Raw genomic sequence first — 16,164 nt, 5'->3', positions numbered from 1 at the left:
GTAATCAGTTACTTTTATAATTATGAAACTCAGTTACTATTTGTGAGAAGTAACTAGTAGCTATAACTAATTACTCTTTTAAAAGGACGTGCCCAACACTGGTCAAAACTAATTGCATTTCTGGTCAATAATAATCATTAATATTATCAAATTTTTATTTATTTACTGCAGAACTTTGTTCTAGGTTTTTCTAGTCGAGTTATATCCCCTTGAGAATATCCCAACAGAAAGTGTTATGGCAAAGGACCAAACTCAATAAAAGTTTCCAAATACTACAGTTGTCTGAAGAAAGAATCTAGATGCAGACAATCACACTCTTTCATATAATACTCTACATTATACCGCAAGCTGTTAAGTTCAATTAAGCAACCAAACATTCATTCGTTACTAGTTCTGAAGTGACATTTTCAAATTAATACCAGATGATTGGCCTCATATCTATCTATCTATGTATCTCCACATGGACAATTTGAAAGACGTGTATCTGAAACGTACAACAAAACCTACCCCAAATAATAGCCACTTTATAGTCACTCAAGATTAATATGAGATTGTTAAAAAGTGAGCAAGTTACATTCCCTTTTAAAAGTATTGAAATACATTATATTGCACATTTTGTTAATTGTCAGTCGTAAAGTTTAATAGGGGGTGATCAAATCAAATGACATAGGGTATGGGTGAGATTCAGTATGATCAGTTTAAAACATGTGCAAAAAAGAGAGCGTCTTACCTGACGGTACGTTCCCTCCATCAGTGTGTCCAGGTTTTGAAGTGGCCCTGGAGTTTTGTCTTTAAATCGGGTCAGCAGACGGCGCTGGATGGCCCTAAACTGGACTGCCCTCTCCGACAGTAAGTCTTGATACTTCTGTGCATTCACACGGAGCTACAATAGTAACATAAAATAAAGGAACATTACTCAGATGGTAACAATTTAACCTCATGGGAGAATTTAATAGGCATGCCACTACATCTTTTCATAAATATATACAGCTAATAAGAATATTGGGTAACACTTGGTCCTTATTGCACATTTTGTTGACTAAAAGATACATTGCAACTCCATGCTAATTACTTTATAGTTTAAATTTGGGTATTAGTAAACTGTCTGCTTAATATGTTGATACTGCTACTTCAACAGACATTTAACTGACTATAAGAAGCTTTGCAATACATGTCAATTTACACTAACCCTAACCCTAACCCTAACCTAACAGTCTACTTATAATCTATTGAGAATTAGTTGTCATGTAGATGCAATGTAACTTAAATTCAACAAAATGTGTTAAAGGGATCATCAAAATGATGTGACACCAAATATTGAAGATGGAAATTATATTCAATATTTAGTATTTACTGTGACAAAAAGATTAACTCATTAGCCCCTTTCACACATACAGACCTTTCCGGAAAATTGCCGGCAATTTTCCGGAAAGGTTGTATGTGTGAACAGGCCCTTTTTGAAAATACCGGTAAATTCGTTCTGGCTATTTTCCGGAAAGAGAAGTTGTAACATTACCGGCAATTTGCCGGAATGCTGCGCTGTGTGAATGCAGAAGGAAGATTCCCGTAATAAGCGCGTGCACGTCTAGAACGTGCTGACGTGAGACACCTGCTTTAGCCAATCACAACAGTCAGACGCATTTACGTCCGCGCGGTTTGTGAGGATAAAAGCCTTTGAATATTTTTCCAGACACATTTAGCTGCTAGAAGTTAGTCAGATCACGTTTATATGTTCTTCTTAATGCCAACTGTGTAAATAATCATCGATGAGATGCTTATGACAAGCCGTTGTTTGTTTACCTTCAAGATTTGCGTGCGCCTATGAGCGCCGCACACGCACATATTATGAACATCTCGACATGCGAAAGTGATCCTGCGAAAGTTGTTCACAATATTGATCATCCACAGAGTTTGTAATTTAGTCAAATGTTTACAAATACAAGCGCAGCCGTTTAAAGCTCATTTGTGGTGAATGATGTCAGAATTTACTGGTATTTTGGAATGGATGTGTGAATGCTCTTTTCAAACAAACTTGACTGCGATAAGCAAGCTTCCAGACTTTAAACAATCACTAAATGCATTACAGAATTTTACGTTTTTACACACACATGCACAAATAGCACGTAAAGCATCAACCTTTCACAACCCTAATAGTACTCTTGGGTATTTTAAAAGGTCTACTTTTTACTGATACTTTGAATAATGTTTACAACAGAAATTTGAACTCTACTTGCACTGCATTTTTTGTGTAAGTAATGGCACTTTTACTTAAAGGTTCACAAAACCCTCGAGTACTTTTTTTGAGATTTTAACAGATTTGTGTGTGCTGAGCATCAGTTAGGACAATGTTAGCACCTCTTAGCTTTAATTTTGAGCTTTTGTCAGCTAATTTCAGCTTCCGGGTTTAAAATGACTTTTGGGGTGTATCAAAATCGGAGACATAGCGCAAAACTGCAAGTGCAAAGATGACGCGTCGGTTCCTCATTATTATTCATAGCCGAGTTTTCTTATCCTATGAGAAGAGCCGGCTTCTTAATTATTCATGACAGCACGTGCTTTCCGAAGGCAAGTCAGAACTGCCAGTGCCAAGCTGCGAGACACGGACCCACGGCACACAGTATTTAGCGGTACATGAAGGGTCATATGTGTTTGTTTCCATGATCCACAGGGTTCGTCGCATGTTTTTCCCTGCGATGCTGTCAGGGCCGATACAGCAAAGCTGTTTGTGTGTAGCATTTTTGTCAAGAGAGCAGTACGAGAATGGGAAAATGGCGGACGTTGTCTTTTATCAGGAGTTAGTTCACGTTTAGACACATCAACGTGCTGCTGTGTATGCCTAAATCCTCTCGATTACCAACAGGGCTAATGGTTAAAATAGACAGGGTTAACGCTGAGTCTGCATTCAGGCCTATGATTAAGACCCGGGGATTGAGGGAAAAGTCCTCATTGTGTTTAAATGAACAGGATTATCTTTATAATGATATAAATAGTGGTTGTGTGTATATGAAATTACGAATAAAAATGTAGGAGAGCATTAAATCACCGTTTATTTATTTGCATTTTAACATTGTAAACTATAAAATCATGCGTCTCCTCACGGTTTGTGTCTCATTTTGTGAGCCGACTGACAACAGTTCGCTCCTCTCCTTTTCCCCTGCTGGCCACGCCCACTCCTGCCCTTTGCTCGCGGAGCTCCACGCCCATTATCATGCATCTTTTGATAAAATTCTGAGGTAGACTTGAACCGATAGTAGGGGGTGTCATGACCCTTTAAGTCTGATTTTTCAGTACTCTTTCAACCACTACAAGCAATTCAGACTTTGCACCTCAAAGTGGTGGTCCACGGTCTCAAAGTACTCAGGCAGTGGAATGGGTCCAGTGAAGCTGTTTCGAAAGTCTTTGACTCCAAGGGAGGCAAAGTGCTGGTCGAAACGCTGCACCAGCTCCTTGGCCACCAGCCAGATATCCTCAAAGCTCTCGCTCTGGATCCTGTAACGCTCTGCGGAGAGTCAACACACACTCACATAAAGACAGAGACAGAGCCGCGCTATCAGCCTTCCGTCTGCCGCACCTGTAATTAGCTCATGACAACCTGAAACAGATCACAGGGCTTCCTCGCATGATGGATGTGAGTGTTAGTGAAGCGTGTGCTGGGAGAGGGGGGGGGGTGTGTGAAAGTGCGCATTTATGTGTGTTCATAAAAGACAGACAGAAGAAAGGGAGAGATGGAGAGAACAAGATGTCGATCCACACTGGCACCACAACAAAACTTTCATTAAGGGATTTGACTGACCGCTTTGTTGTGGAAATAATCAACCACAGTGGCTCGTTCACTTCATAATTTTCCTGATTCTACTAGCTTACAAATTTCTGCACAGTCTGGTCATGTTAAAGAGATGGGTCAGCCAAAGCTGAAAGATCTGTCAGTGTTTACTTGCCCTTTGTTGAACAAAGAAGAAGTTATTTTGAAAAATGTTGAAAACCTGTAACCATTGACCACAATATTATATGTTTTTCATATTATGGTAGACAATGGTTACAGGTTTCTAACGTTTTTTTTAAATATCTTCTTTTGTGTTTAACAGACAGAGTAAACTCTTAATAGTTTAAAAGCACTTAAAAGTGTTTTTTGGGTGAATTGTCGCTTTTTTTAGTCAACACTGACTATAAATATACACTCGCCGGCCACTTTATTAGGTACACTTTTCTTGTACTAGGTTGGACCCCCCTTTTGCCTTCACAACTGACTGAATCCTTTGTGGCAATGATTCAACAAGGTACTGGAAATATTCCTCAGATATTTTGCTCCATATTTATATGACAGCATCACATAATTGCTGCAGATTTGTCGGCTGCACATCCAGGATGCGAATCTCCCGTTCCACCATATCCCAAAGATGCTCTATTGGATTGAGCTCTTGTGACTCTGGAGGCCATTTGAGAACAGTGAACTCATTGTCATGTTCAAGAAACCAGTCTGAGATGATTCATGCTTTATGGCGTGCTATTCTGCTGGAAGCAGCCATCAGAAGATGGCTACATTGTGGTCTTAAAGGGATGTACATGATCAGCAACAATACTTAGGTATGCTGTGGTGTTGACACGATGCACAATAGGTACTAATGGGCTCAAAGTGTGCCAAGAAAATATCCCCCACACCATTACACCACCATCACCAATCTGAACCGTTGATCCAAGGCAGGATGGATCCATGCTTTCATGTTGATGATGCCAAATTCTGACCCTACCATCCTAATCCACAGCAGAAATCGAGACCAGGCAACATTTTTCTAATCTTCTTTTGTCTAATTTTGGTGAGCCAGTGTGAATTGTAGCCTCAGTTTCCTTTTCTTAGCTGACAAGAGGGGCAGCTGATGTGGTCTTCTGCTGCTGCAGCCCATCCGGCTCAAGGTTGGATGTGTTGTGCATTCAGAGATGTTCTTCTGCATACCTCGGTTGTAGCAAATGGTTATTTCAGTTACTATTGCCTTTCTATCAGCTGGACCCAGTCTGGCCATTCTCCTCTGACCTCTGGCATCAACAAGGCATTTGCGCCCACAGAACTGCCGCTCACTGGATATTTTCTCTTTTTCGGATGATTCTCTGTAAACCCTAGAGATGTTTGTGTGTGAAAATCCCAGTAGATCACCAGTTTCTGAAATACTCAGACCAGCCCGCCTGTCACCAACAACCATGCCACGTTCAAAGTCACTTAAATCACTTTTCTTCTTTATTCTGATGCTCGGTTTGAACTGCAGCAGATTGTCTTGACCATGTCTACATGTCTAAATGCATTGAGTTGCTGCCACATGATTGGCTGATTAGAAATTTCCATTAACGAGCAGTTGAACAGGCGTACCTAATTAAGTGGCCGGTGAGTGTATGTGCACAAGGCTATTATTTCCTTTCTTTTATAAAGTTAAGGATGATTTGTTTTATTTGTTTGTTAGTTGGGTTTTTTGCAATACCGATACTAAGTCAATACTTTTAAAATGGTACCAATGCCTAAATGGTGCCTGAACTGACACTTTTTAAAAAATCACAAAATGATGGTTGATGTCATCATTTTACCAATCTTTATATTTAACAATGTATTAAAAGTTTAAAGTAGTGTCAGCATTGTTAGGGTGTGCGCTGACATGCAGAATCATAGATATTTGGACATCCTGAATATAATCCTGGTTAGAGGACCTTTCCCAATCATCTCTCCCCATTTCATTTCCTGTTGCCATACTGTCTTATCACAATAAAGCCAAAACGTGCACATTTAATTTTTTTTTTTTTGCTTGCTAAACTTGCATTATATAAGTAACTTTGGAATATATTCACAACTTTTTAGACGCTTATTAGGATGTCTGAAATTCCCCCCAAAATATTATAAAACATTAAATAACGTTAAACATTTTTGGTATTTTAAAGTCACGTGTGTGTTGGTTTGTGAAAACTTACGGGACGTTTTGGAGGCAAGCACAATGACCTTGGAACCTGTGATGAGTTGGAAGCCCAAAGCACTGCTGTCATTATTATCCGACTTTTCTGAGAAATCTAAACAAAACAAAACAAAACAGAAACAGTTCAGTACACAATTCTTTTTAGCAATGTCTGTTTTGAGCTTTGTAGCCCATCAAAAATGTCACAATGTGCAACCCAGGCTCAGATATGTACCCCTTTATACATTTCTGGAGAGCACCAAATATGTCCCAGGAGGTTCTTTTTTTTTCTTTTTGCAGTTTTCGTGAATCTACCAGAGGCTGCTGTTTACCCTTTTTCAAATCACAAATTTCTCCTGCGAGTTCACACAGAGGTAAGCATTCAGCTGCTAGCATGAAAAGGAACGGCATCATACCGCCCCTTAGCATTCGTTTTAAAGACGAAATGCAGCCATATGCTCCTATGGCTACATAGTTTGCAATCTCCAGAAATGTATATAGGGCTACACTTTCAGAATGAGAATATGTTGTAAAACTTTTTTTTTCTCTTTTTTTTTTATTGGATTTAGAGTCTGTAATAAGGTTTGATATGATTTAATTTCACCTTAAACACAGTGTAAGCATCTCTTTAATGTATTGTTCTTTTATTTGGTAGTGTCTTTTTTAAAGAGCACAGACAAATTGCCATCTTTCTGCGTCTGTCTGTCCCTCCTGATGGCTTCTGATTCTCCTGCAGAGTGGCTGAACGGATGTCAGACAGAGATAGTCTCTTATCAGCACGCAGGACGCCGGAGCACAGCGGATTGCTCCTTATCTGACCAAAGCTCGGGCCTCACTTTATCTCAGAAAAAAAAAGGCTTTTCTGAGCCCCGTCTACAGCACTCACCATGATAACAGAACTCTGACTCCACCGCTCACCAATAACATACAAAACTGGGAACTATCCTAAAGTAATTATACTCTGTTTTCTGTGCTATCCGGATTTCTGGTTCCTTCCTTTATGGTTTTCTGGTATTTTGGATTTAAAAGACTTGTCTATAACCCATGGCAATGTTGTTTAGTGTCATTTACTGATCCTTTGTATGATTTTTTTTTTTTTATTAAGAGTGCATTTTAAATATTTCAAAAAAGAAATGTGAGAATATGCTTTTTCTTTTTGTCATATCAATCCCCTTATGCTTTCGAACACAAATTAATGTATTTTAGATTAAACATGCGAGCTCTCTAATCCTGCATAAAAGCAAAAGTCCCAAACTGTAAAAAAAAAAAAATAATAATAAATTGTTAAAACATTTCATGAGACATACAAAGTCATATGAAGCCCCAAGAACAATTTTCCATATCAGATTAGGCTGTGTGTTTATTACAAGCAATACCTTACTTGAATTTTGCACTGCAGAAAATAAGCATTGAAAAGGTCACCATTTTTTTAAGAAAGCATATTTCTAAAGGTGCTGTAGACTTGAACTTTTCCCCAGATATTGGTAAAAACCAAAGAAATACTTATATGCAAAGAAAACAAAACTAATTAGTTTACAAATGAAGTTATGTGTAATAAAATGAAATGATGCAGGGAAAAAGTATTAAACACATGAGAAAAGTGAGGTGTAGAAAGGCAGTGAAAGCCCAGACAGCAGCTGAAATCTCTCAGTAGTTCTCTGAACTTTAAATGTTTTTACGACCATTCCTGTCTATAGAGGACGAATTAGCTTTCGAATTACATCTAAAATATATTTATTTGTGTTCAGAGGATGAACGAAGATCTTCAGTGGATTTAAACTACATGAGGGTGAGTAATTAATAACATAATTACAATTTTTTAGGTGAAACAATCTTTTAAAGTTAATAATAATGCTAATAATACTTCCTTTATCATGTATAAACTGCACCCTCAACGTATTGTCAGTAGCCATGTATATGTGATTTGATCTGGGAAAACCTATTGTATGCATGCTAGGATGTTTTCAGGAAGGTAAAAATAAAAAAAGTTGAATTGGGTCAAAATTGGGCTTTCTTTGAATTGTTACTCCTTAACACCCATTTTCGTCTGTCATCTCTGAAAAAATACTTGTAAAATGTACGGTTAGTGCAAAAAAATTGTGATTTTAAGTGAAAATACTTTCTCTAGTTGTATTTAATGTTTAGGAACATGCCAGATGTAAAAGAGAGGAACAAAATCATACATAATTTGGTTTGGTCAGTGACCCAGTAGGAGCCTTGATGTCAAAACTACCAAAAAATATATCAGAACTGCACTGATTTGATGACAATATTACATCAAACTGACATCTAACATTTGCAAAAACTTGACAATTTTTTTTTTCAACTCAGTGATTTTTTATGTTTTTGTTTTTACATCAATGCATTAATAAGTGCATCAGCTGACTGAAATAAAACTTCCAGTTTCATGTGGACTTTAAAAAGGTCATAAATAAAGTCTCATGAAAGCCTCACAAAAAAAAGCCAGCAGCTGGCTCTCTGCAACTCTCACATGGTCACCCACTGAAGCTAAGCAGGGCTGAGCCCAGTCAGTACCTAGATGAGAGACCACATGGGAAAGGTAGGTTGCTGCCGGAAGTCGTGTTAGTGAGACCAGCAGGAGGTGCCAAACCTGTGGTCTGCGTGGGTCCTAATGCCCCAGTATAGTGATGGGGACTCTTTACTGCTCAGTGAGTGCCGTCTTTCGGATGAGATGTTAAACCAAGGTCCTGACTCTCTGTGGTCGTTAAAAAGTCCAAAAGAAGATGCCCAGAGGCGATATGAATGTGGAGCTGCTTATTGCTCAGGTGAACAAAAATATGAATCCTGAAAATAGTTTTCGAAAAACGCAGACGATAGACGCAAACAAAAAGCGTCCCGGTGTGTACGAGTCTTAAGGGGCTTCCATAGCAACTGCATATTAATACACTCTCTTACAATTAGTTTGCTATGAGAAAATGATACAGAAAAAAGAAATCCCGCCTGCTACTCGATATTTAATTGCAAGTAGATCAAGGTGCTAAAATATCTCAACTTCCAATTCCGGCGGACTTTCGAGACAAAAAAATCATAAAGTTATGAAAGCATCACAATTTGATTGGAGAAAAAACAAGTTTAATTAAATTTACGTGAATCTAAAAACTGTCACTTTACCTGTATGCATAAAACCTTTTTATTACATCTAATAATAACTATAAATTGAAACCAACATCTTTGAACGCTGCTGTTAACTGCGACTGTCAATGTTGATAATATTATGTGTTTTCATGTAGTACCTGGGAAGACTTCATTGAGGTTGACGGGAGGTTTGTTGGTGTCCACAGTGATCTTGTACTTGGCATTTTTGATGGCTGAGGAAGGGTAACACACTAACCGAAGAGGCAGGCTGAATTTGCACTGAGACACCCGTGGGATTCCTGACAGAGAGAACACAAACAAAAATACACATTAACCTCGTCAAATCATTCAGGTAAATCCACATCACTATTAAATCCACATAACAATTCCACGTTTCACACTCTGAATGCACTGTAAAAGACAAATCTTAACATAACTAACCTTGAATCATTAGTCAAACTGACTAAAACATTAAGGTACCTCATAAACACATTTAGTTGAAAGCTAATAACAGTTTTAACAGTGTAGACGTCATTCCTTTAACCCTAAATTATTAGTTAAACTTAAAAGCACACCAACATGTGTAACACCTAATTTATTCTCTTCCTTTGAGGTGATGCAAAGGAGTTTCTGCTGTTTGAGTTTCAAACAGAATCATTCATTTTCCTTCAACTTATAGTCTCTTATTTATCAGGGGTCGCCACAGCGGAATGAACCGCTAACTATTCCAGCATATGTTTTATGCACCGGTTGCCCTTCCAGCAGCAACCTAGTACTGGGAAACACCCATACATTCTCACATTCACACACACACACTCCCTAGGGCTGTGCAATTAATCGAAAATTTAGTTTGGATTTTTGCTTCTAACAATTACGAAACAACATTAAACAAGATTGAACGATTATTCCATCATATACTGCCACGTTTGGTGCTCTGCAAAGCTCAGTTTCAAGTGAAAATTACTGAAAGCATGTACTGTAATGCAGAGGTTGTCAAAGTGGGGGTCAGGACCTCTTGAGGTCAATGAGAAGAGGTCGCTTAGTGATTTCCAAAACTCAAATAAATTGTATTAAACTATTTGAATTACTATATTTTATTTATAACCCACAGAAAATAGTTAATTGTTGCGTTAAAGAATAAACAACATACAATAAATAGTCATCAGCATAAAATTTTTATATTAAAATGTAATCAAATTAATAAATGACTATAAAAAAACATTATAAGGTTAATAGACTGTTGCATTTTTCGTGTCCTCAATATGCTCATGTTTATATATGTCATAGTTGTGTCTGCAACGTTTATATATTTACAGTAACCACTTTGAAAAATAGGGGTCGCGAGTCACTGACATTTTTATTTTGAGGGTCGCGGGCTGAAAAGTTTGGGAACCCCTGCTGTAATGTAGTGTTTGCAGCATGAGATGCGCATCATTCATTTATGTACATTCGAATCATTCATGTTTTTAAAAGCGCATGCTGTTGTGTATGTGCGCACACTCAGCCTCAGAGAGGAGCAGAGCACACACATCTAGTCATCTTAATTTGAGCGCTTTAAAAGTCAAAAAATGCTAATTTGTGTCAAAACGCGGTGTTTAGTAATAAACAAACAAGCTAAGAATAAAAAGGCATGTGAAACTGAAACCTTAATCAGAACGTTACTGCTCTTAAAGTGACAGCGCATAATATTCTAGCTGCCGACTGTTTTTATCATTATTAATCAAACAACTAAAGGAGAAAATGACTTACTGCTCTTGACTAAAGGACTTTTCTTACAGTGAAGATGCTTCAAGCACAGTTTGTTTCATATCTTTACTCGATTGTTATTATTTCCTTTTCCTTGTTTACAGGGAGGAAAATAACTGTATATATACTGTTGAAATCAGAATTATTAGCCTTCATGAATTATTAGTGACCCTTTTCCCCATATTTTCTGTTCAATAAAATTTTTTTAACCCATTTCTAAACATAATAGTTTTAACAACTCATTTCTAATAACTGATTTCTTTTATCTTTGCCATGATGACAGTAAAGAATATTTTCCCAGATATTTTTCAAGATACAAGCATTCAGCTTAAAGTGCAATTCAAAGGCTTAATTAGGGTAATAAATAGGGCCAGACAGAATCTGGGAATATTTTTTTGCTATTTCTGTGGAGAATTTTGTAAAAAAAAATCTGCAGATTTATGTGGAATTATTTTAGGAGTATCATAACGAAAACCTAACATATGAAATTAAAAATAATACATTTTATTTAATGTTTACAGTACCATGCAAATCCAATAAGATCCACTTAATTGGTAAAACAAGCGAGTTTCTCATATAATACATCTACTAAAAGACAGAAAATATTACTTTACAAACTGTGTTGTAAATAAATCATACAAACATTTTAATCTCATGATTATTATATAACAATCGTGCTAGATAAATATAAATTTACACACATTTACACAAGTAAATACATAGACTCGATTGGCTAAAAGTCTGCGTAAATCTGCAGATTTCTGCGTCCGTGGATTCCGTGTGGGCCTAGTAATTAGGCAAGTCATTGTATTACAGTAGATTCTTCTGCAGACAATCAAAAATATACATTGCTTAAGGGGGCTAATAATATTGACCTTAAAATAGGTTTCAAAATATTTTAACCTGCTTTTATTCTAGCCAAAATTAAAGGACACCTAGGTTACCCCTTTTTTCAAATTTAATATAAGTCTTTTGCGTCTCTAAAATGTGTATGTAAAGTTTCAGCTCAAAAAACCTATCAGATTTTTCATTATACCTTTTACTAGATCCTGTTTTATACATCTTTCCACCAAGGGGTTGTTTTGTCGTATATACTGCGCCTTTAAGGCGAGTCCTCCCCGCCTACTGTTTCTACGTCTCTGTCAGCCTGCCTTAAATCTCCTCCCTCAGCTGCGTCAGACAACAGACAGACTTAAAGGTAGAAGGTCTCACGCAGCGTTTGTGAGAAAAACTACAGTAAGAATCAATCAATTCAGTGGGCAGGGGAACCAAAATCCTACGTCAAGTTGCGGTCGTTCTGAAAACCGCTCCAATTGATCCACCGTTTTTATGTTGTTAAATTGAAGGGAAAAAAAGGACTGGGTGTGTTTATATCACCCCAATATGACAAACAGCTTGAAAAGCAGATAGGTGCCCTTTAAACAAATAACTGAACATAAACACAGGAGGCTGAGAAAAAAGCACATTTTAGAGGAAAATTTTAGAGGAAAACACTTAGAGGTTTCTGCATCTGAACTCTTGATTTCTTTTAAATATGAAAAAAATGTTATCAGTTATTTTCATTGTTTATTGACATGAATCATACATGCAGGGAAGCTGTAGAGGTGTTCTTTTTGCTTCCAAATCTATATGAAAAAAAATGTATCTTAACTCCTAATGTTGCAAGTTAAAACACACTAATCATCTTTCTTTTTTTAAAGTATGCAATAACATATTTCAGATTCTCATTTAACGTGATCTTGTTTCGTTTTGTTTTTTACAATAAAACCAAAATCAAGCATAGTTGTGCAACAAGATTATATTTGTTTAGATTTTTTTTGTAAACAAACAGTGCTTTGTGTGTGAGCTATTATTTAAAACAGTCATTATTTAAAACAGTAAAAACATGGTCCCCCGTTTGGTAAAGGGGCAGTCAAAAGGTTAATAAAGCACGATGATGAAACATTACCTAGCTTGAGCCGACTTAAGATTACATTACTAAAATATTATCTTTTACTTTTATTTATTTTTTTACTTCTAAGAGGTTTGGCTGACAAAAACTGGGACATTCTGCTCCAGAGCACAGCAGACAGGCATGACATCCACACACTATCCTGTCTGGCAGATAAAGAATAAAATCACCTGTATGACGCTGTAACCCCTCTCCCCCTACTGGACACAGCTACCATTGCAGTATACGTGGATCATAAATTCTGTGTTGTGTTTTGGGAGTTAAACTATTGCTTAACCGATGTGTTGACTTAGAATTCAGTTTATACCGTTTGTCTTGGGGGTCAAAAATGTCCTGCCTTAACCGATAAAATTAAATATATACATCTATTTTCAATCCTCAAATCTATTTGCATGAAGAAACAGCCTCATCTTCATCACAAATGCTGTGAATGTCTAGCGTTTTTCCATCAGTCATTTCCAACTGAAGTAAAGGGTGTAATTTCTAATGCTAAAAGTGCCTTCATACAGTTAAAGTGAGAATTATTAGCCTTCCTGAAATTTTAGCCCGAACCCCCCCTCCCTGTATGTTTCTTTCCCGTAAAATGGAGAGAAGATTTTTTCAACACATTTCTAAACATAATAGTTTTAATAACTGATTTCTTTTATAGTTGGCATGATGACAGAACATACTATTATACTAGATATTTTTCAAGACACCAGTATAGTGACATTTAAAGGCAAGCAATGTATAATGATGGCTTGTTCTGTAGACAATAAAAAAATATATATAGCTTATAAGGAGCTAATAATATTGACCTTAAAATGTTTCATAAATTATTAAAAACGGTTTTTATTTTAGCCACAATAAAACAACTTTCTCCATAAGAAAAAATATTATCGGAAATACAGTCAGAAATGTTTTGCTCTGTTAAACATTGTTTGGGTTAATAACTTTAACTTCAACTGTAAGTGTAAAGTTTTAGCAAGACAGTAGTATAAAAGTTAAAGCAGCACAGACGGAAGTTCATATAATTAAACAGGAAACAGAAAGCTGCTCATACATCTAATGAGGGATGTAATGAAACATTTGGAACCGAGGAAAATCAGATTCCTCCTAAAAAAGAAAGACGACAAATTGTAAACAATCTGGCAACCTTTTATTGGTTATTCATTCATTCATTCATTCATTAATTGTCTTGTTAGCTTAGTCCCTTTATTAATCCGGGGTCACCACAGCAGAATGAACCGGCAACTTATCCAGTACGATTAACGCAGCGGTTGCCCTTCCAGCCGCAACCCATCTCTGGGAAACATCCACACACACTCATTTACACACACACACACACACACACACACACACACACACACACACACACACACACACAAACACTCATACACTACTGACAATTTAGCCTACCCAATTCACCTGTACCGCATGTCTTTGGACTGTGGGGGAAACTGGAGCACCCGGAGGAAACCCACGCGAATGCAGGGAGAACATGCAAACTCCACAAAGAGAGAGGCGACAGCACTGCATCGCCCCTTTTATGGATTATTTTAAAGACATAAATTGTGCAGGAAATAGTTCAATTGAAGAGGATTAGACTAATTTGATTAAAATTGATGGTCAGTATTTTGCTTTTAGTTTTATTTATTCTTTTTTTGTATTTATTTGAACAATTTGAACTTATTTTGTTTTTAATTTTTATTATTGTATTTTTACTATTTTACTTCTGTATGTATTGTTTGTATATTGTATGTTTTATTGTATGTCAATTGTTCTACGAATGTGTGAATGATGTCTACGAGTGTTTGAATGATTAGAAAAGAAAACAATAAAGAAAGTTTGAAAAAGAAAATAAAAGGTAAAGCAGCAGATTCTTATTGTGCGCTGTCATTTTTTTTATGTTGGGGTAATTTTAGAAAAAGTCCCCAAATTTCAAGGTAAAAAAACGTTTTTTGTTTTTTTCTGCTGTTAAAATGATCATGTTTGACCCGTAAGCAAACACATATGCAGTCCTTTTGATGACATTAGATTCATTTCTGTCACTCACCTGAAGGGTTGAGCTCTGACAAAGGTGGCAGCAAGAAAAGAAAAGAACAGAATACTTAACATTTGCTTTGAACATGTACATGCACATGCACACATCCATCACAATGCAGAGAATAAGACAGTTTGATTGAAAGGACAGAAAAAAAAGTCACAGTAGTTTCATAAAGCTACCAGCTATAATCAAAAGCAATGCTTGACACATGAATACATTTATCAGCATATATAAGAGACTCACACAATTCACTTTCCATTAACAAAAAAAAAAAAAAAACACAAAAAAAAATTATATTTTATTGTACAAATATTTGAGTATTTTATTAGTTTGGGTCAGAACCACAGAAGATATGAACTCACACAATTTGCTTTCCATTAACAATGAATAAATAAAAAAATATTTATATTTTTTAAATGATTAAAGTCTGAATAAATATTCCCCAAATATACAAATATTTAACAGAATAGGCATTTGTAAATTTTTGTTAAATATGTGTCTATATATGGTTATAATCATTCTGACTTGAATTCAAAAAATAAAAATACTTGAATAAAAACAAACCACAGAAAAAACATGTCAAATAATTGAATAAACAATCCACTTTTATAGTGTATTGCTTAGTATTGATGTACAGTTTATCCAAATTCCCCTAAAATGATCAGCCCTAATGTGAAATTTGAATCATTTTCCAAATATCTGCATGTTTATGAGAATTTTTTTCCACACATTTATAACATAATAGTTTTATGAACTATATTATGAGGAGTTATTCATCTTAAAGTACAATTCAAAGGATCAATTCATAGGCTTAAAAGGTTCAAAAGAGCTAATATTGACCTTAAAAATTAACTAAAATAAAAAATGACATTCTCCAGATGAAAAAGCAGTAATTAAAATAATATAATTAAACTTGATAATTGAAATAATATAAACATCAATTGGAAAATATTTGAAAAATAATTATAATTTGAATTGTATCCCTCCTTAAAAGAGCATAAAAGTATAAAACGCAAATAAAAAAGATTAGGTATAGAGTTTACGGTAATACTGATAAATTTGACACTATTTGGCAACCCTTCCTCTCACATCTAAAAATTGAAGAAAAAAATAAATAAATAAAACATAATTAACATAATAATAAATAAAGCTTACTAATACTACTAATAATAATAATAATAACAATAATAATAAATAATAATAATGATTAAAAACAATAAAAACTATAGCTGATCTATTGTCCCTGCCCCTGGCTTTGTTATGAATTCGAGAGCACAGAAAAATTTAGCATGTTATTTTTTTCTTCCTTTTTTCTTATTTATTTTTTATTTTCTACTGCAGTACCTGTTGCAAATTTGCATTTAAATTTTTTTTCCAGTATTGCTGTATGAACTAATATGTGTCGGTAATCGACC

General features: G+C 35.8%; 1 protein-coding gene across 8 annotated transcripts in view; it reads right to left on the bottom strand.

Annotated features, from left to right (window-relative positions):
* The window catches only part of bbs9 (Bardet-Biedl syndrome 9), a 196,148-nt gene that overhangs the window by 126,676 nt on the left and 53,308 nt on the right, over window positions 1-16,164 (bottom strand). For 5 of the 8 annotated variants that reach the window (XM_073925781.1, XM_068214081.2, XM_073925780.1 and 2 more), the window contains exons 15-18: window positions 9,185-9,325; window positions 5,950-6,045; window positions 3,327-3,499; window positions 731-883 (exon numbers count right to left, since the gene is read on the bottom strand). In XM_073925781.1, coding sequence (XP_073781882.1) covers window positions 731-883; window positions 3,327-3,499; window positions 5,950-6,045; window positions 9,185-9,325 — 563 coding nt within the window. Of the gene's footprint in view, window positions 1-730; window positions 884-3,326; window positions 3,500-5,949; window positions 6,046-9,184; window positions 9,326-14,758; window positions 14,774-16,164 lie in introns of all 8 variants that reach the window. The other 3 variants (XM_068214082.2, XM_009292057.5, XM_073925779.1) reach the window with 1 other exon arrangement.

This window comes from Danio rerio, chromosome 16, assembly GCF_049306965.1.
Source record: "Danio rerio strain Tuebingen ecotype United States chromosome 16, GRCz12tu, whole genome shotgun sequence".
Taxonomy (NCBI): Eukaryota; Metazoa; Chordata; class Actinopteri; order Cypriniformes; family Danionidae; genus Danio; species Danio rerio.
This window is presented reverse-complemented; position numbering and strand designations above follow the sequence as displayed.